Source organism: Pocillopora damicornis, chromosome 14 (assembly GCF_964200805.1).
Source record: "Pocillopora damicornis chromosome 14, jaPocDami1.2, whole genome shotgun sequence".
In the NCBI taxonomy this organism is placed as follows: Eukaryota; Metazoa; Cnidaria; class Anthozoa; order Scleractinia; family Pocilloporidae; genus Pocillopora; species Pocillopora damicornis.
The window spans coordinates 4,904,349-4,925,750 of record NC_142683.1 but is presented as its reverse complement, the minus strand read 5'-3'; the positions used below and the strand labels follow the sequence as shown (position 1 = coordinate 4,925,750).

The 21,402-nt window shown below is 38.1% G+C and overlaps 1 protein-coding gene across 2 annotated transcripts; it reads right to left on the bottom strand.

Annotated features, from left to right (window-relative positions):
- Positions 1-126: 126 nt before the first annotated feature.
- On the bottom strand, positions 127-18,172 carry LOC113676799 (N-acetylneuraminate (7)9-O-acetyltransferase). Of its 2 annotated transcripts, none has more exons than XM_089194018.1 (23): positions 17,628-18,172; positions 15,749-15,842; positions 14,323-14,446; positions 13,651-13,695; positions 12,747-12,809; positions 12,154-12,198; positions 11,802-11,847; positions 11,592-11,717; positions 11,425-11,515; positions 10,451-10,562; positions 10,064-10,188; positions 9,198-9,265; positions 8,463-8,595; positions 7,435-7,543; positions 7,069-7,158; positions 6,202-6,321; positions 5,566-5,722; positions 4,722-4,801; positions 4,151-4,255; positions 3,498-3,638; positions 2,669-2,746; positions 1,921-2,013; positions 127-979 (listed from the first exon to the last, which is right to left on the bottom strand). In XM_089194018.1, the coding sequence occupies exons 1-23, from the start codon at positions 17,827-17,829 to the stop codon at positions 707-709; spliced, it is 2,520 nt and encodes an 839-aa protein (XP_089050144.1). In that variant the 5' UTR covers positions 17,830-18,172; the 3' UTR covers positions 127-706. The 2 variants fall into 2 exon arrangements, with proteins under 2 accessions (XP_089050144.1, XP_089050145.1); XM_089194019.1 differs by having other exon boundaries at positions 127-1,813; positions 17,628-17,883.
- Between the last annotated feature and the right edge of the window lie 3,230 nt (positions 18,173-21,402).

The window sequence follows — 21,402 nt, the reverse complement described above, 5'->3', positions numbered from 1 at the left end:
TTATCTATTCCTGAAATCCCTTGAAAAAGAGGTTGACCAAAACCCGCCTTCTCTACTTCAAGATTAAAATTTTTAAGTAACTCAACTGAATTACTCTACAATTCAAAGTATAATATAAATGAGACCTTGCACTATACACGTTTTTATTTTACATAATTTTGTTAATAATCGCAGACCTTTCTATGCCTTTCTATGGCTTTCTCCCGATTTCTGCTCCTGCAATTTTCTACCGCACACGTGGAGCGACACGCATTGCAAGCGCGTTTCATTCCCACGCATTACGTGCACTTTGACGCGCATGTAGATGCTGTAGCACACTTGAACGATACTGAGTGTGGGCTTGAAAAATTGAATCAATATTACCTTGTAAACTTTTCGCGCAAAATAAATAATGCAAGGAAAGGTTCGTTTCGTGGTTTGATTGTTCTGAATGGCTTTTCTTTTCTTTAATCAGACAATGCAGGAAACTTTTAAAGACGAATTTGTGGTTTCACAAGATTTTCCTGCAAAGTGTTTACCAGAATGCCTCGATTTCTGGAACTAAAGCCAGTCCAGGTCAGATTTGCTTCGGCTTGGCCGACAACACAATCGGAGGTCTTCGGGTTCGAGAATCTTCGGAAGCGTCGTCGGACAGCGTCGTCGTCATTTCACCCATCAATGGATGCAATTATCGTGGCCAGTTCGCTACACTCGAGTATTCAGAGTATCACGTTAACACTGGCTTCGGGTCATGGTGAGTCTTATGCCACCAGATTATAATCAACATGAAGATGAAAAACAGCACTCTTCTTAACATTGTTTTGATGTCTTTGGTGATCAGAGCATTTGCCAACACACCGGAAACTTTATGAATTTCGTGGCTTATACAGACGAACACGTAGGTGGTGAGAATGACATTGAGTAAAGGCTGATCCGGAATAAGCACTAATACTCCTTTTGTGTCATGCGCCAGCCAAATGTGGTACTGTGCTATAAACAACTGAAACATCAACAGAAAGTCCATTGTAAGCTAGGTTGATCATAATCTCTCTGGCAATACCAAACGAACTGGGGACTGGCACTAATAAAGAGAGCCATTCTTTATCAGTACCAAACCCCTTGCAAACCTATCGCACACTTATTTTTTAAAGGAGTTTGGTTCCCTGCCCAGATGCAACACAGAGAGTTTCGGCGAACAAAGAACAGCAAAATGTTTCAACGTAAGTTCTAGCCGTCTGCTTTCAGCAATCTGTACCCCTAAGCGAAAACGTTCGCATTAACCCTTTAACTGCCAAGATCTAATTTTTGATTCTCCCTAGCTGCTTAACAATTACTTGTAAATTAGTTATAAGAACTTGGTGCTCGATCAAGATAGCAACTTGTACCTGACAAATTTGAACATTCTCACTACCAAAAGAAAGATGTTATTCGTCTTGTTACAAGCGTGAGATAAAGAAAAAATTCTGATTCCCCATGAGGAAACGAACCTAAGACCTTCGGATTCCACGCTCCGATGCTCTATCACTGAGCCACAGAGATTCCACGGTGAGCGAGGTCTATTACGAAGTTCATACGACACGCGTCCTGCATACTGCTAGGACCAGCAATGTCGATAGCGTCATGTTCGCAAATAGAATAAGAGAGATAGTAATTTTTTAGCTCAGTAAAGAAACAGAGAAAGAAGTTTTTCGCCTCGTCACGAGCGTGGGACAAAGGAAAAAAATTCTGAGTCCCCACAAGGACTGTTTTACCTGTGAGAAGTTTCATGTTAATCGCTTCTGGCAGGTAAAGGGTTAACTATCAATTTTTTATTTTTCAACAGAGTTAAAACTGCCTAGGGATGGATCATAAAAAAAAAATTAAGAAATTCACTGGGAGCAAATATAAATTCTACTATAGCAATTTAACAACAAAAAACGTGTGCGAACTATAGGTACTAACCTCGAGAGAAATATTTCCAACCCAGGAGAAAAATTTACTGAATTTTGACCGGAACGGACCGGGAACATTCCTAAGGAACACGAAGGCTATAATCTACAAGAAAAAAAAACCAAAGAGAGAGAGTGGAAGAGAAAATTATTACATCAAACGATTACTAACAGTGAGTCCCTTATAAATACTTAACATACCTCGTTTTCTGGGTCCTTATTGTAAGTTACGGAATCTCGGTCTGTAATACGTACTTATTGAAGGAGAGGGCCGGACCGTAAAATGTATGGCTCGAGGTCATGACGTACGGACCGAGCACGGTCCGGGGACAAAAATAATTGAACAAGGGGAGGGAGGGGAAGGGGTGAATATGCAGTGATCGTCTCCCTGAAATCAATCGAGAGTAATCTGTGACTGCATTGGCATTCCTAAACTACGTTCTGTGATTGGTCTAGAAAACTCGCGTCACCAACTTAACCAATCACATGAAAAACTAAAATCAAGCGCGACTTGGCCATTCGCATTTTCCCGCGCTTTCGGCAGATTGCTTGTTTTAACTTAAAATTCTAATTGGCTTACTTGGTAGTGATTTCTCTCTTTATTATGATTGGCTGGGGTGCGTTTGGTTTTTCCTTTAAGACAATACTACTCCTTTCATTTTTCTTGTATAGAAACGCTTGCTGCGCCGGTTGAGGCACGACTGGGGTCAAACGGATGGAAAATTAAGAAGAATTAAAAAGAAACAATTACTTGTACTCACTGGTATAAATGACATTGTCGAATGAGTCTGATTGCAAGAAACTTTAGAAGAGCACGTTAATGCCTGAGTAGTATAAATCTGCAACCAAAAAAGTTGGTTAGTCACTTCATATTCAAATCTTAAAAAGTTTCACGAATCACAAGTTACTTAGGGGATTTGAGAAAAAAAAAACTTCGCTGTGCAAACGAGCATTTCGTAGCCAGGAATAACCTATTGTTCGTAACGCTTCTTCAAGCCCGAGCGACGGTATTCCCGTTTCCTTCAGGAGTCTATGAGTGTCTGGCCCCTAAAGATGAAGTGTCTCAAGAGACGTGCTCCTTTTCTGGATGGCCAAAGATCCCTCGCAAGTAAGTGCGCTTGGGCAGGGGTTATAATCATGTTTTCAAGAGCTTACTCGCAAGCTAAACAGACCGCGATATGAGGTTTTACAGGCGGAGGTAACCGGCCTTCATTCAATCCCCTACATGATGGAGTAGCATTTAGATAGAATCTCTCGGCTCTGAGTAGAAGTTACCGTTTCCCGCGCTTGGCCGGTGTTGCAATTCTTCCCGCGTTTGGGATGGATTACACTTTTCCCGCGCTGGGAAGCGACTGCGATTGTTCCCGCGCTTTGCGCTTTTTTTTCCGCCTTTTTGGTTTGATCATACTTAACCTTGAGCTTTGCATCAGTTTCGATTTTTTCTCTCGCTTTGGGCGAATGGCACAATCTAGGCCGCCGAGTTGCACATATCTATTTTCAGAATTTGTGCGGCCTTTTCTGCCCTTTCAGCGGATGCTTTCGGTTAGTTGCTGCGACTGGAAACACCAAACGGTTACATCTTATCCTTACCATTATCGCCACAACAGCAAATACTAGACACACAAAGCCTACAGGTCTGGAGAAGAGAGTTCTCTTGTTGTTATCGTCGAACATTTTAAGATATTTGCCAGAGCAGTAAAGAAATGCTACAGCCATTCCAAAAAGTGTACCCTGAAAGAAAAGGGCGGAAAGGATTAAATCTAGTACTATCACCCTCACCTAAGCCAGTGTACTTTCACAACTCCAGTCAACCTATTGTTATTATTAACATAATCTTCTCGGATATTGAATTCTTTTGACTGCAAACTTATTTATCAAAGCCTTTTACCACACGTAAAGCCACGTTTTAATTCGTTTTATGGGCCATCGAAGATCTAACGTGAAAGCTCCGACTTCCTCTTGCTAAAATTGTATTTGCCCGCGCTCATTATATCCCCGAAGTCAGAGAAACAATATGAATCAGTTGAAAGTCTCGAAAACTCGCGGGAGAAGCTTCCGCTAATTTTTCATGTCGAACTGAGATCTGCCTATCCGTGCTCATAGTCTACTCGGAGGAAAAAGACTTCTATTCCTGCTACGACCGGTTCAGAAAGAGAGAATCACCCCGAAGAAGCTTCCGTTCATCCTTCGAGGAATTCTCGTAAACTACATAGAATCCGATCGACAGAGAGTTTGTTACTTACATATCTATCCAGCCATGACCGAAACCACCACTCGCGAACACTATCATTCTCATCGATGAATAATTCTTTAATGGCCCACTGGGAAAATATCCATTGGCATAACGTCTGGGAGGTACAAAGAGAGGTCATTCACATGCATGATAATAATAATAACTAACAATAATAATATTAGTAATAATAATAATATTAGTAATAATAATGACATTAACAAAATTAATATTTATACAGAGAGCGATCTCACAGTAAGTGGCTTCTAGGACTGCCCTGAAGAGAATATTATGATGTTAGACACGCGTTGAAATGATTTAACGACAACCGTAGGGTCGATACTCTGACAACAAAGCGCGCCACAATTAGTTTCACTCTGCCTCGTGCGTCTCAAAAATGAGCCCGCGCTCCTTCCCCCGAAGAAAAGCTCCTTCTAGTTAGAATCGATGAGAAGAAGACCCAACAAATGTATACAAGCTGCATTCATCAAAGCTTCCTCAGTTCTTATACTCTCATGGCCTTTAAGCGTGCTAAAATGATAAGGAAGAAGTCTGTGTAGATGTACCACATTTAGTTAACTTACTGGTGAGCTCCAGATCGTGGAAATAACGCCAAACAGGAACAGGAACTTCACCAATATAACAACATAATGCTTCTGGTTATCTACCAAGAAAATTACCGGCGTTTAATATAAACGTAACAGGCAGAACTAGAAAATATCTCAAAATCAAGAAATTACCAAGAGAATTAACTGATCTGAAACACGAAACTCCATCTTGATGGCAAACTTCTACTGACTAATTGATTAACCCTTTACAACCAGAGATCAATATTTATCCTCTTTATTCTATTCTCTACATATTTTCAATGGCACTGATAAGGAGAATTTGTTTGACAATCAAGAGCTTCTTTGGTCGATGATCATTTCCTATATTCTTATAACCATGTTTGATAATGTAAGGAGATGTTAGATGCTAGTGACTCCTTGAGTTATGAGAGCAGATTTTGGAGCAGACCAGTGACACGATGAAAACATTAATTAAGGGACATAGCCTGATAAAACCCTTTATTCTCAGAACTATCTTTCTACAAACTGTACGGCAAAAAAAAGGAGAATTAAGGTTGAGATGTGGCAGAGAAAGAGTAGCCTGCAATGCAAGTGTCTTTTAGGGCGAGTTAACGTTACAAGCTCGCAATCGTTTATTTAACCAGCCATGTTTGCCTCCCCTAACCCTAACCGTCACTCATCCCCTTGGTAGAAATTTCTTTCTTTCTCCAGCCTTCCGCTGCTGTTGGAATCAAAGATGGTAGCTAAATTTTCACCCAGAAAATACCTGCTCTGCAGGCCAGTGAAAGCGTTGATGCCAATTTAAAGAGGAAATGAGAATCATTACAGGGAGAACCTGATCAGAAAAAATTATACTCACCTTTAACACGAGCAGCAGTGACTCTGGGCCACAATGCCATCACAGCATAAACCACTACAAACCAGAAGGTTACTAAGGGAACAAAGTAGTAAAACTGATAGGGGCGACCCATGATCAAACAGAGAACAGCCACAAGAATATTCATGCGAGTAATAACCTGAAACGAGATCAAACAAGCCATTACAGTGCGTATTGCAAATTTCTGAAGCACTAAACCGCGAGCGATCGAGATATGTTTGGACGTGAGGTAAGAAACCTGGGTCGATTTCACCGATTCTAGGCTAGCTGGTGAACTTGACGGAAAAATGAATTAAATTCAGGAAATACCATCTATTTCGAAAAACTGTGGAATTCACCTGGCGCCATTGCACGACTAGATTTATATATTTTTAAAAGACAAAAAGAGGGAAGACATTTTTCAATGTTACCATAAGTTGATTGCTTGATATTGTATTAATTTTCTAAATAGACAGTACGTCTTGGTTACTACTAGATGTGAAAGGGTCAAATGACCCCACACGTGTTGCCTGTAGCTCAGTTGGTAAAGCACCCGGGAGCGAAATCGATAACTGGCGTTCAACTTTTCAAGGGGGATTCAGTATTTCTTCTTCGTTACAACGTAACTTAAGTTATTACCTGACAAAACCTGTAGAGGCCAAAATCTCCTTTATTCCAAAAGTACGAGAAATGCCCATACCCAGAGAGGAAAAGATATGAAGCTACTAGGAGTCTTATAAACACGTAAATTGGAAGCACCTGTAGTTAGAATGAAGGAAAATTAGAGAGGAGTAGAACTTGTATGCTAGTTCGCTATAATACTAACACTGACTTCACAATGAACTCAGCTTGAATTTTTCGAGTGTTTGTTTGCAATCAGTGTCAATCTTCTCCATCCACACCCATATTTGCTAGTGTTGGGTTCACTCTTGTCATTTTGTTGTTTTATGATATGACACCTTTTAAAACGTGAAGCGAGGATTAACCTGTTTATCCGCATCCCGCATTCCGCATCTACAACCTCGACCCTTTCCAAGAGGGTTTAACAGGGAAGTCAGTTCAATCACTAGTTAAGTGGAACTAGAATACATACGCCAGTAGAGACAGACATGAAGAGAGGTACGTCACTTTGCACCTTATAGAAGAGCGTGAGACACACATGCAGTCGCAATAGAAACACATGCTAACACGAGAGACACGTGGCGAAAAGAACGTCACCTCGCACCTTATCCATTGTGGTGGAGTGCGAGATACACATGCATGTGTACGCGCACCTCGTAGTAGAGCAGGAGACAAGCATATGTGCGCAAGAGACGCGTGGCGATAGGCGCATATCATCGCGCACTTTAATGTAAAACGGATGACATGCATAAATGCACGAGAGACTCGTGGTAAACTAGCCACAGGCACGTCATTCCGCACCCTATTGTGGAGAGTGTCCTTCGTTCATTTCAGAAAAAATAGTGTGAATCCATCGACTGAATCAGAACCGATCACTATCATTACCTTGCTTGCCCCAATGTAATGATACAAAAGTATAACTAATTGCATCCAGCCTCTCCACTCATTCGTCTGATCTCTGTTTAAAAACACGGTCTGAAAAAACAAATTTGGCAAAGCAAATTACTTAGCACTTATGATCAAATATAGCCTGAAAATTTTGTAAACATTCCCCGTTGACTCTTAAACTTCCAAGATAAAATTCATAATTCTCCCTTGACGCTGGTATCCATTTTCTTGTCAATTGGTCATTGATAATTCGGTCTAACATCGAGTCAACATCTTCCAACTGATCTGTATCTCTATTCTCTCTACTCGCTGGGTAATGTATGGAATTGAAAGAAGAAGTTACATTTTAATCACAAAACAAACCTGTTGAGCTGGTGACCAAGTCCAGGCTCCCAAGGCCAAGAAAACAAACAGCACCAAGATAAACACCAGATGACTGTACTGCTTTTGTTCCTTGAAAAAAAAGTTTGTCCTGTAGATTCAACAGAAAAAAAAAGGCAATTTTCAAACGAACAGCATGGAATTTTATCTGCATTAAAAAATTGAACTGAGCACTGGATGAGACAAGTAATTAGTAATAATAAATATAACGACGGATTTCAGTCTATGGCGCCATATTAATAAGCTCATTACGATTTACAAGACTTTGCGGGGGACTTTGGCCAGACTGCATTGAGCAGTTAAAAATTTTTTGCAAGAAAACTTTTGCAGATGCCCCTAATTTTGGAATCAAGGCCAGACCACAACACCGTAAGCTGCGTTCTCGAGAAGTGCGTGGGTTCTTTAACGTCTCCTGCCAACCAGTAAAGAGAAGATGGACGAGACAGTGCTTATGCTTTATCGTTCATATCCGAGAAGTCTAGACCGTCTAACCTTTTTTGCAGATGTGATGACAAAAGTAGCACATTCTCCTCTGTTACTTTTTAAGACCCTGTGCGTTGGTCCGGTCTGGCCATTACATCAAAAACGATTAAGCCCTTTTCAACAGACTGTCGTGAGACCGAAAAAGGGAGCAGTCACTACGGCCAAGGAAGAAAAATCATCATGAGCCCGACGGAACTCAGAGAGATGGCACACACTCATATTGACAACAAGTTGACTTTTTTTTTTCCATCGTGGGAGACTTGGCCCGAACGTAGTTGAGTTTTGACTGACACTGCACATGAGTGCAGTCATGCATGTCGCTTTTGAGAGGGTGTTTTTTCCTTAGAAAAGATGGGTGTAATTAAGAAAACGGTTTTTTCTGTAGAAAGAAAACCTGTGATTGTGACTTCCGGATACCAAACTTCTTTTGCCACGAAGGCATTCCCGAAACCACTTATACCGGCAAAAGCATGTTCTTACAGTTTGGCCAGACCTTATCCTGAATGAAAGCGCCCCATGACACTAACCTGTCACAGAGGTAGAAGTAAAACATTATGAGGCCCATTTTGAATAAACTCTTCATAACAGGATACATTCTGTCAGAGTAGACCCAGCGTAAGGAGAAACTTGCACGGCCCCCAGGTGTGGTTGGCTCAGCACCTGTGAGTGATAGATTACAAAGTAATTCAATCATTGAGTTCTACCAAAGCGTAGATCGATTGAGTGTCATGAAACAAAAAAGAAAACAAATATGGAAGCGATCTTCGCAGTTATGATAGCTACTTAAGAAGTGGTGAAAATAAGGCCTGAAAAAAATTTTGGCCCGTACGAGACCTTTGCAATACCGGTGCAGTGCTCTACCAACTGAGCTAACAAGCCAACTAGGAGTTGGTCATTACGTTAAATACGAATAAACCCTCGAAGTGGTGAATAAATGACTGTAAATATATGAAAATCATATATGTGAACTGCGGTTGAAGAAACAAATATGGAAGCGATCCTCGCAGTTATGAAAACTTTTTAGGTAGTAGTGAAAATAAGGCGTGAAAAAAATTCAGGCCCGTACGGGATTTGTACCCATGACCTCTGCGATACCGGTGCAGCGCTCAACAAACTGAGCTAACACGCCATGGAAGCGATCCTCGAAATTATGAACACAACTTAGGTAGTAGAGAAAATAAGGCCTGAAAAATATTCAGGCCCGCACGGGCCAAAATTTTTTCCAGAGATGTGATTATGCAAGTACTTGATGTAACTCTTACCACCAGATCCTCTCGGTTCCGCAGGCCACAGATGCTGACAAACGAACATGATCAGAAACAGTACAATGCTGTAAATACAAGCATCCCGATGCACGAGTAAGAAACATGGTAGCGAGGGAGGAAAAAAAAGCATCGAAATTCCCCAAAGGAATCGAAACTAAGACCTTCGGATTCGGCGCCCCGATGCTCTGCCACTGAGCCTCAGATAATTCGTTTCGTTAACCCTTCAACTCCTAAAAGTGACTAGCATTTAATTTCTCTTTACAATATCAGCTCTGAATCAAACATTAGGGTCATGAGAATAAAGGAAATGATCACCAACGTAAGATATTCTTGATTGTTGAACAAATTCTCCTTGTCAACACCTTAGGAAATGTATAGAGAACAGTATGGAGAATATGCATACTGATGTTAGGGTGCAAAGGGATAAGGTAGGCCACTAAAAGGTCTAGACGTTATCTTTATTTTTCAATATCTTCTTCAATAATTCTACTCAAAGGTACAGCCCCCCTGCACAGTTTAGTTAACAAAATTAAAGATTTATTGTTACTTTTTCCAAAACCACACAACTCTAATTTCCCAGACTCAAGGTTGTAAATGTATTTATATAACCTTAGCGGAATAGCGGTTGTCAAACGTTTAAATTAAAAAAAATACTTAATGATCACGATGCTAAAAGGTTTTGTCTACGATCATTCATGTGAATTCAGCCGGCCAATTTCGCAAAATTTTACAGAGCAATGAAGCACCGGTTACTGCTTCAAAAAACCTCCAAATGTCTTTTCAAGTTGACTTGAAAAGATGCCTTTGACTTTCACGTTAGCGCAAAAAGCTTACTGATCGTTTATGAGAAATTCTATTCTTACCATGTGATAAAAACAGCAAACGTGTTTCGTTGCAAATGAGTCAGCCTTGGCGCTGGTAAGCAACAAGTAGCATCAGGAACTTGAAGATATTGATTGCAATAATAGTTTAAAATCAGATTCAGCTCCTGAAAAACAAGAAATCATAAATTCATGAGTTCCAATCGACAGTAAATGCGCAGGTGACAAGAACGAATGAAAACAATTCTGTAGTTAAGTACTTGAAACAACAAGGGAAGTAAGATTTTCATAATATCTTCGTTCCAATTGAGGGGGGGAGATTTCAATTCAAAGAGACTTTTGAATTTAGCGGGGCGTTAAGTGAAATACGCTAAATTGACCAGTCGTAACGCAAGTTCTAACTGACACGTAACAAATAACATTATGTACCAGTGTTGTTATTGGCTGTCCATAATGAAGACCATCTGTTGATGACTCCGGTTTCCTCTTGGCGGCATGAAATGACGACCACATTACAGTCACAGATGAATTTTCTTGCTGACTGCGGCAAAAGATAGAGTTAGATTTTGTAAAATAACTGTTGCAAAGACCATACTGAAATTTAGATTCAGAAAATTTCTAAAAACAGGAGCGTTGTTAGAAACAAGCCGACAAAATTCAAGGGGGTGTTACCCACCCTGACAAGAGGTTAAAATAAAGAGATTAAGAGCTTCCTAAATTTTATGATGACTTAACGTGGCCCCAAACAGGGTCACCAAACTCATTTTGGGTTACAGCTCTTTAAAGAGAAATTCAACGGTGTTCACTCATTTTCACACAAGAGTACATTAGCCAAGGTAAGCTACTAGCCAAATCCTGAATTTTCAGTGTCTGAAGGCTGAATGAATCAAATTCGGATAGTTTTGGAGTGGTTTAGTTGGCGGAGTCATTTTGTCATCAATACTGTTTACTTCTCATAGTTCCTTCGAAACGAAACTTCTATCGCATGTATTCCGGAAACGGGACGTTATCAAATCGTTTAAATAGGCTACTTAAACATTAATCTTCTGTGAATGTAAATCTCAGCATCCCAAAGGAGTTGTTTTAACCCCAAGGAATACATATACTTCGTACTTCACCAAGATAATTGGGTTCAATCAACTGAGTAGATAATGTAAATTGCCACCATAAAGAGTTTCTAAAAATAACTTTTCGAGCGTTACCCTTTCTTCATTCCCCCTGATGAAGGGCTAACGCTCACAACCTCAGCTCTATAAACTCTTTACGTTGGCCGATTTAAATTATCAATCCAGTTGATGAAACCAAATTATCTTCCCCCACCAACGCAGCACCACGGTTTTTTTCGAGACTTACTCCTTTTATGTACTTAACGAAGTCAGATATTAAACAAACAATCAACTTACAACATCTCTCCAACAATTGAATTAAAAAGTTCAATCTTCTCATTTGTGATCATTTTGCGCGCCTCATGAAGCTTCGCTTCCACAACTGGTTCTGTAAACAGCAATGAAAAGTTGTCTGTAGTAACCTAAAACGATAATGTGAACACATCTCCACAACACCCTATTACCTTGTTGAATCCAGATAATTGCAGGAGAAGGTGGAAAAGGACTCCATTTTTTGAGCAATGGCTGGCTTTCATTTCTCTTTTTTGCTATTAACGTCTCCATTGAACTTTTAACCTTTGTCAAATTAGCTGTAAAAAAAATGTAACCATTAGATCAGTCCTCTAATCCAAAAAAAAATTATTCTCCAACAAATCTAAAAAAAGCAAACTTACACCCATAATTCATTGCGGCACCTAGTCCTTTGTATCTAATAGTCCACTGAAATTAAGAAATAACAAAATTAAAACTAAATTGACTAATCAATTATTTTTCCTTAATTATTTATCATTCATTTATTATGGAACTAATATCCCTATATATCATTAATGTTTGTGTGTGGCTCATCTCATTTGATACCTACAACAAGCACAGGCTGTATGGTACGTAATGTGACCAGTGAATAGTGAAAACTAAACTAACGTGATTAAATTTTTGACTGTTACTGACAACACTTGGGGTCTGCCAAGCAAACTGCACAAACAAGTCATGCTACACCATTGTATTTTACATTTCTTGTAAACTTACAGTTCCACTGCCTGTGATAATAAGATGAGGACTTTTTTGTGGATTCTGTGGGACAATAAATTAAAGAAAAACATTACTTTTCACTCTTTGATTAGAGTAATAGAAAAATTTATCATTTGACCAGCACTGCCCTATGCACACGCACACACACACACCAAACAACATTGTAAAAACTATTGCATGAGAGCTGTATGATTATTTACCACAAACAAAAGAAACTACAGGTACAAAAGCTTAATAATAAAGTAAATCTGTTGAATACAACTGTCCAGTTACAAACAAGAAATCTTCACTACCCTAACAGACATATGATTATGTATCAATTTTGTTACAGTTTTCATTAAACCTTCAAAAACATATTGTTTGATTAACCATTTAACTCCCAAGATCTGATTGTTACTTCTCCCCTCCAGCTGCTACACATTTCCTTGTAAATCAGTTAAGAGAATTTAGTGTTAGATCAAGATAACAACTTCTACCTGATAAGTTGGAGTTTTCTCACTATCTGTTTGCAAGATAATGTATGAATATTATAGGGAGAAGTGACATGTTAATCACTTCTGGGAGCCAAAAGGTTAAACAAAATACTTTACCTTGATCCACCCATCATACAGTGCCTTCATAGACAAGTTAACTTCAGGTTGCCAGTGAAAGAACTACAAAATCAAATTGTTGCCCTTGTCAGAGTGGGCTTTAACACTTAAACTCCCAAGATCTGATTGTTAATTCTCCCCTCTAGCTGCTACACATTTCCTTGTAAATTAGTTATGAGAATTTGTTGTTAGATCAAAACATCATTTTCTACCTGATAAGTTAGAGTATTCCCATTATCTGTTTGATGCATTTACTGATTTAATGAAGAATCCATTGACATTTTTAATAACTTGATTTAACAAGCTTCTACAGTAAAAGGAAAAACTAGGAGACAATGGTTTGGAGAGTGACAAATTCTTAAATAATATGAATAATTTTAAACCTGGAGATGTAACCATTTGCAGGGCTGCAAATAATTATATTGCTTGACAGGTCACTCTCTACCTCTGACCAAGTTTCCACTTTTGTCCGACAAAACAGAAATACGGTCTGATACCTTGGTTATTTATAAATTAAAGTGATTGAACTGAGCAGAGTGCAATTTGATCTGAAATTATACATGTGATTTCAAAATTGAACAATTGATTGGTTGATTGGTTACTTCAAGAGAAGCCCTGAAGTCGGATAGGATGTTGTGTTTTACTAATCAAAAGCTTTCTCGTTGGCTGGAAAAAAGAAGAAATCTGGGGCAAAAAATGGTGCAATTCCTGCATAATTCACACTGATGAGAGCCAATCAGATTGCAAGGATCATCAATGATTTCTAAATGAATGTAAAAAAAGAAAATCCTATCATTTTTCTCCTCTATCCTGAAATAATTTGCATAAAAAAGATGTGCTTGACTATAAAAAAATAATAAAAGTTTATTGAATCATAGAAAACATCTTGTTTATGAAAACATACCACACTTGTATTGCTCATCTTGTCAATGTAAGACAGATTACTATGCTGTCAAAATAAAATCACACAACAAAATTGTGTTATTGCATAATTGTATCATTAAACAACAGTTATGGAGAACGCACAAAGCTATATACAACCCTTTATTAAGTTTTATTTAACCCTTTACCTCCAGTGAGTGACTGCAGTAGAATTTCTCCTTACCATATCAATACAATATCAAGCAGACAAGTGGTGAGAATGCAGAAAATATCAATAAGAGAACTATAAGTTGATCCGATACCAAATTCTCTGAACTTTATCATGAGAATTGTATGGCAGACAGTAAGGAGAATTACTGATGAGATCTTGGGAGATCTTGCTGGACTCTGGGTCAAGAGTCTTGGTTTGGTACAGAGCATGGTCATTGCGTTGTATTCCTGGGAAACGCTCACAACGACTCTCTCTAACTCACAATAATTTAAATGGCTACTGGCAAGCCTTTTGGGAAAAGTGACAAAATGCTGGCAGGTAAAGGTAGTTAATTCTGTAGTAAATTTGCATTGCACATCCTTACTGTGTATAATTTTAGCCACCCACTCAGTTCAGATTATACATGTACATCTATTACACTTTCTAGCGACAATCCTGGTTTATACATCACTGATTTTAAAGCTCCATGTAAAAATGTCTCACCGCTTTTCCTGGATCTGTGACTGCATTTAACCTGACCATCTCCACCAGTTCATAGTACAAGCCTCTTGTTCTTGAATCTCCAATGAAAGCCACTGGGTGATTCTGTAAACAAGTCCTCACTTCACTTCAAGAATAAAAATATTGAATAACTACTGTTAGTATCATCTTGGAAGTTGTTGTATAGTTGAGACAAAGTTTTACCATCAAAGACTTAAGGTTTAAGTAACCTGTTCCTAAATATACAGGAGCTAGAGTGATATACAAAAATGAAAAAAGAGGCTATATAAATAAATAAACACAAAAAAGGAAACAAAACTATTTAAACTAAAATCATGCAGATTCCAAGTTCACAGCATTTTATGAAATAGAGTTCTTTGCATGAAGTATTTTAATCACACTGAGTATTTTAATTGCAGTATACAACAAGAGGTATGTAAAGAAAATTGAGAAAAAAACCATGATATTGTGGGGCAGTGTTCTCCAATATTTTAAACAAGACTAGTAAAAGAAAGTTTCAAACCAGGAGAGCAACTGTTAAACTGGAATTTTGGAGAATTTCAAGAGATTTTACACAGTAAGAAGAGATACTACAGGCACTAAATTTTACCAGTAATAGCCTGAAAAGGGGAATAGTGTGGATCTCATGACTGGTGTGCAGGAATATCAGTCTTAACCCTTTAACCCTTAAGAGTGACTATATCTAGTTTCTTCCTACAATATCAAGCTCGAGGCACACATTCAGGTCGCAAGAGTATGGAAAATGATCACCAACTAAAGAAACTCTTGATTGTTAAACAAGTTCTCCTTGTCAGAAAGTTAGGAAACATGTAGAGAACAGTATGGAGAATATGCATGCTGATATTAGGGTATAAAGGATTAACAGTATGCCTAGAAGCTTCTTAAAACATATATAAAATAATGACTTTCATGTTACTAATGTCAGTAAAATAATGTTAGCCATGGAAATAATACAATAACTGTGGCATTTAATTATAAGCAGCTCATTGTAAGTAGCACGTCGTAGTAAGAGATGTATTGTGGGTAATGTGTTGTAATAGAGTTAATAAACTGTAAATAAAATATGTTGTTGTAAATGAAGACTTTAAGTGTATAATTCATTAAAAAAATGAAAAAAATTATATCAATTAACTTTTAAGCAAACTGTAGGAATTACAAGGATGAATAAAATACTAGGTTAAGATTTCAAACTGAATCATATGCAGAAGTAAGTTATAATGCGCAGTATTTCTGTCAAATTAAAGGAACTTTTAAACAAGCTTATATCAACATCAAGCTACATCCGCAAGACGTATCCCTTTCAAACTGATCTATGATGTACACTGAGCTTGAAAGCAGCAGTCAAAATAAAGTGTACATACACATTTCAAGCTATCATGACTTCTGATCAGTAAACTTGCCAGCATACCTTGAAGTATAAGAATGCATCATACAACCACGAGGTTGCCAAAAGCTTCCTCTCCAGCGACCAGACTGAAACATAGCAGGGCAGGTACTAGAGCCTATTACAAAAAACCATATATTTTACTGATGTTTCAATAAGCCTTGACACCCTTATATCTGTACACATATTCTACATATTGTTCCCTACAGCTGCAACATACTTCCTTGTTAACCATTTCACTCCCACAAGTGACCAAGACAGAATTTCTCCTTACAATATCAATACAATATCAAGCAGGCAGGTGATGAGAATAGAGAAGAATATCAATCATGGGATTATTAGTTGATCCAATACCAAATTCTCTGAACTAACATCATAAGAATTGTATGGCAGATAGTAAGGAGAATTACTAATTAGATCTTGGGAGTGAAAGGGTTAATTAATTGCGAGAATTTGGTGCTAGATCAAGAAAACAACTTCTACATGATAAGTTGAAGTATTCTCATTACCTTTTTCTTGGATAATGTATGGATATTAAAGGGAGAAGTTACATGTTAATCACTTCTGGGAGTTAAATTTTCAGCTAATATAATGCATCTAACAAGGTGCAAATGTGCAAATAAAATTTGTCTGCCCAGTTAATATATATGTGAGCGGTACTTTAAATAAAGCAATTGAATATTAGACCCTTTAATTTTGTTCTGTTTCAATTCACCTGATACAGCTCTAAAAATTTTTAAAGTATTTTAGCATTAACCCTTTAACTCCCATGAGTGACCAAGACAGAATTTCCCCTTACAATATCAATACAATATCAACCAGATAAGTGATGAGAATAAAGAAAAAAATCAATTTGAAGATAATTAGTTGATACAATACTAAATTCTCTGAACTAACATTATAAGAATTGTATGGTTGACAGTAAGGAGAATTACAAATTTGATCTGAGAGTTAAAGGGTTAATTTCCTTCTGGTATTTCCTTTAGTATTAGACCCTTTATGTGTTAATGTTGCTTAAAGTTTTTGTTCATGATTTTTTATAACCTTAAGTCTTAGGCACAAGATAGAAAATACTTTGCATTAATTTTCCAACCCTTTGGTTAATTAACCCTTTGCCTCCTAGAAGTGACCAGCTTCTAATTTCTCCTAACAACATCAGCCTTCAATCAAATGTAAAGATAATGAGAATGAAGGAAATAATCACCAATGTAAGAAGCCCCTGATTGTCAAACAAATTCTCTTTGTCAGTACCAAGGGGAATGTATAGAGAATAGTATGGAGAATATTCATAGTGATGCCAGGGTGTAAAGGAATGAATGTCGGCTCAAACTAGGCTTCTTTATTATGAATCATGACATTCTTCCTGAAGACAAGCTTCTACACACCGTTAAACCTGGTAAGGAAATAGATACCTGGTCAAACTTTGAAAGAAGGGGATGCTGGATTGATTAATTTCATTTTTTGTTGCTTTAAAGATCAATGGCTTCCCTTAAAATACGAGTACGAACCTAGCTGGATTCCTTAAAATGCAGAAATATTTTCGTACATTTGTACTTTTAGTTTTGTATTTCTTCATTTAAAGTAGATATGAACGAAACGATGTAAAGATCTGACGAGTTAACAAAAGGAGAAACACAAACACAGCAGGTGTTTCGCAAATTTTCTTCACTCAGAATTCCAGCTGTAAAAACACTATGATTAGTACAAAAATGTTTTGTTTACACTTCTCGGCAGTGCAGTTGACACGTGTCAAGTAATCCCAACAGTAAACAGGGCCAACAAAGATGAGATCTTGCTAAAACCAGGTACGAAAATACCTGAACAAATTCGGTTTCGATATTTCATTGTGTCACGAAATATGTGACAACAATTTCCTCTAAGAAAAAAAAAAGTTATCGCTTACCTTCTCGCTGGACACGCGCGAAATGAACGCAGATCAAGCATACCACAATGAGAAAAGCCAAGGTTTTACAGCATATCTCGATCCTAGAGGTCCCTGTCTGCTGTTTTTTAACTTCTTTTCCGCGTTCAGAGACTTCTTTGGGATTTCTTTCCACATCAGAAAGGTGTAGAGTAGCGCCAGAAAGTTCTACGCTCACCGCCATCTTGAATAAGGAAACTTCTGCCCAACAGCCCTTGTCGTCCACGTCGGAACGAGAGGTATTGGGCCTAGGGAAAATTTTGAAGAGCTGCAGCTGACCGAAGCGATCCTTAGTAAAACAAAATAAACAACGACGTGTATTTGCCGTCTCAGTACGTTCAACCAGACAGGACGTTTGTTATCTCAAGGTCCGGGATAAGACCCACTCTAAGTTGAGGATTTCATTTTCAAGCATGTCGTCTCGAACTGGCATTCTGCCGCGGGTCGAGATCAGCTATACTACGACGAAATGGCCGATGGAGAGGGAGAAGAAAGAGGGGAGATTTTCCTTTCCCCCTTTCCTACTGTCGCCACGCTGATGATGTGGAAATGGATTCAAGTTTAGCGAAACTTGTGGTAGAACCAATTTACAAGCAGTTGAAACCATAAAATAAAAAAACGTCTTTCTTTCTATGCAAACTTACACAGATTTGAAGATAGTTGTCGCGACAACCTTGTAAGCGTATCGCGTGATACTTTACCCTCTAATTTATTGATTAAGCTTGGGGTTTTAAGATAATTGGGTTACATAAGATTTAGGTGTATAATTGAGTGTAGCACGGTAATGGCAGACTTGTAGCAAGAATGTTCGGATTGCGCACGGCAGAAGTGATACAGAAAACCAATAATGGCCTGAAACAATTAGATGAGGAATTGTCTCCGGAAATTGTGCGTGCGCGTTTGGGTTGGAACATTCTGTGACGTTGCGTGATGGGCCATTCGTGTCGCAAATAGTGCGTGCGTGCGGGTGTAAATTACAGAAGTGTTGATCGGAGTATAATGTAAAACAGCTGTTAAAATCAATTCAACATTAAATGGCTTGGAATTTTAGTAAATTACGAAAAAGTAAAGTCAATATTGGTTTTACATGAGTTTAGGAGTGTATTTCCATTGTAATAGCAGATAAATAGAATCACTATCTTGTGACAGAGGATCGAGATCGATTGAATGTGGAAAGTACGGATATTGTATGGATTGTAAATAAACGCAAGAAATCGGAAAGATAAAGATCCTATTGATTGTCGAACCAGCGATCCGCAGAGATTTTCCTTAGCGCAGTTTAGAATTCTGCAACCCTATTATATTCTTTGGAAATCTAATTTCCATAACATGACAGCCGCACAACTGAAAAGTTTTTCATTATGAACGATTTATCATAATGATTTGAACACTATCCGTAGCGATGATCTGCGATTGGTCTAAATGCGTCAAGCGACCAGGTTATATTACGAATGTTAAATGATAAAATTACAATTATAGTTAATCTATAATATCGTAAGGGTTTTCTGTATTGGTGTTAGAAAGAAAAGGAATGGAAATATTATATTATTCTAAGTCATTTAATGTAAATTATAAAAAGGGCAGGTTGATTACTTCGTACGCCTTCTTGGTGGTCTTATCTTAAAGGTTGAGTTTAATCACGTTCTTCTTGTGAGTTTGGCCACGTTCACCTAGTGAGTTTATCACGTTTTCTTCGTTGTGATCGTGAAGTTGACATGGAACTCGTGATGGGCCGTGTTCTTAAATAAGTTAATTTGTTAGTCCAGGAAGAGTAAATCTCCCTGGTTATAGGTCGCGTTTGACACCTTCGTGTTCCCAGAGGTAATTTAAGGGTAAACAGGTGATGTCCCTCATGTTTTCGCAACAAGAAGCAATTTGGGGGCGGTACTTGTGAGCGCCTTTCTTCTTTAACTCTTGTGACCAAGATGTTGTTATGTAACAATCTTTAAAGGTGATTTTCTCTTAAGATATACTTTTAGGTATAAATAACACTCTACACCAAGGTTATTTGTAATTTTTATATTGTCGATCTCGTTTCTGTTCTGGCCGATCTCAACCGTAAAGATATGAAAATTAGGGAAGAAATTCATTTTGTAACTGCGTAGACAACCCTAAGGTGCTTGCTCAGTATGTGGGAACTATAATACGTAGTCAAGCGTGATTCGCTAGTTGAGATGGTACGATGACAGCACAAGAAGATTGACGGCTTAGAAATGTCATCCGCAGTGACACCTTTATAAGCGGAGACTCTAGTTTTCCCTGATATATTGAAGCTAGTCCCCATTGTAACAACTTGAGAAGAGAAGCAAACAAAGAAGGATCAACCAGACCACAAACGAGTGTTAGAGAAATCAATTCTAACACGAAGTAACTCAGTCTCAACGAAACATCCTCTGTTTTGCTTGGAAATGCGTTCAAAATTTTGACCTTCGACATCAACTATTCCTCGAGGATTAGTTTGCTTGTTCACTTCTCGGAGCAGATGATCTTCACGGAAACTTATCCGAGCGTAATTTCGTGCCAAATGAAGACTATTATTTATTCAGTACTGACGCTTTCTCCAACAAATGCTGCAATCCGATTGGTTACAATCACTATTTCAAAAAGGGGTAAGTTTCTCGAGAAACTGCGGTGCTGCGTCGGTGGGAGGGTATAACAGGGTGATTTAATGTTATCAACGAGTTGATAACGTGAATTGGCCTCCGTAAAGGGTTAAAAAGTTGACTTTTCGAGCGCTAGCTCTTCGGCATTCGCTCTGACGATAGGCCAACGCTCGAAACGTCAGCTTTTAAACTCACTAACGTGCCAATTCACATTATCAACTAGTTGATAAATAATCAAATTTATTTCATGTTGCCGTGCATGTTTTCAGTAACAGATCACAGATGACGTCAAAATGTGGTAAGAATAACCAAGTGGCACACGAGGCTGAGGCGCAGCCGAGTATGTTACAAGCGTTATTGTTATTATCATATTTTGACGCCTCCGTGATCAGTAATTACTAAACAGACGTACGACAGCATGGAAATCATTAGTTTTGTATGATGAAACAGCAAGATGTTGTTTATGATGACGTCATCTATGCGTCTGCCCTCCAATGCATCATGGGTAAGAACCAATCAAAATGAGAGCGTAATTCAGCTTATCATATCATTAATAAATCTATCATGTTATTCATTCCACATCTGTATCCCTAGGATATCAAACAATTTCTACAATTGATATTTCTACAAATCCACATTCCCTGTACATACTCGGGCGCCATTAATTTTAAGAGCAATTTTCTCTAAATAAATTATATTTATATACAAAATGTACCATCACATTAGAGCAGTTTTTTAAATCATGACTTGTTTTCCCGTCATTCTCGGAAAATTACACGAGTAAGATCATTTGAACGCGGTTAAGTAACTTATGTTTCACCGCGTTCAACACTGCCAAGGGCTAATTTGTTTTGCTCCATTCAAGCCCCAATTCATTTCCTTTAAAAGCGCATTTTTTGAGTGTTGCGAACTCAAAACGAAAGTTGTCCCAGCAGTCCATAAAAAAATGGTCGATGAGAATTCAAATTAATTTGACTAGAGGTATAAATATTTAACAGCGTGTTTTTACAGGACTTTTTTTTCTCTGCGGGCGCTTATTTTGACTATACATTGAATCGGAAAAAAATTAAAATCTTGCAACATTTTCATGCTTATGTTCTCTGATCACAGTGCGTCATAAAAACAAATGCATTGCAGGGTTAAATTGGACACTC

Bases quoted from the DNA above. Each gene is read 5' to 3' on its own strand.
- LOC113676799 (XM_089194018.1), bottom strand. From the start codon at position 17,829: ATGGCGGTGAGCGTAGAACTTTCTGGCGCTACTCTACACCTTTCTGAT. The intron at 12,199-12,746 runs GTAAAGTATTTT...ATTGTCCCACAG, and splicing joins TGTATGATGGGTGGATCAAG to AATCCACAAAAAAGTCCTCA. The intron at 11,718-11,801 runs GTAAGTTTGCTT...TTTTTTTTACAG, and splicing joins TGCCGCAATGAATTATGGGT to CTAATTTGACAAAGGTTAAA.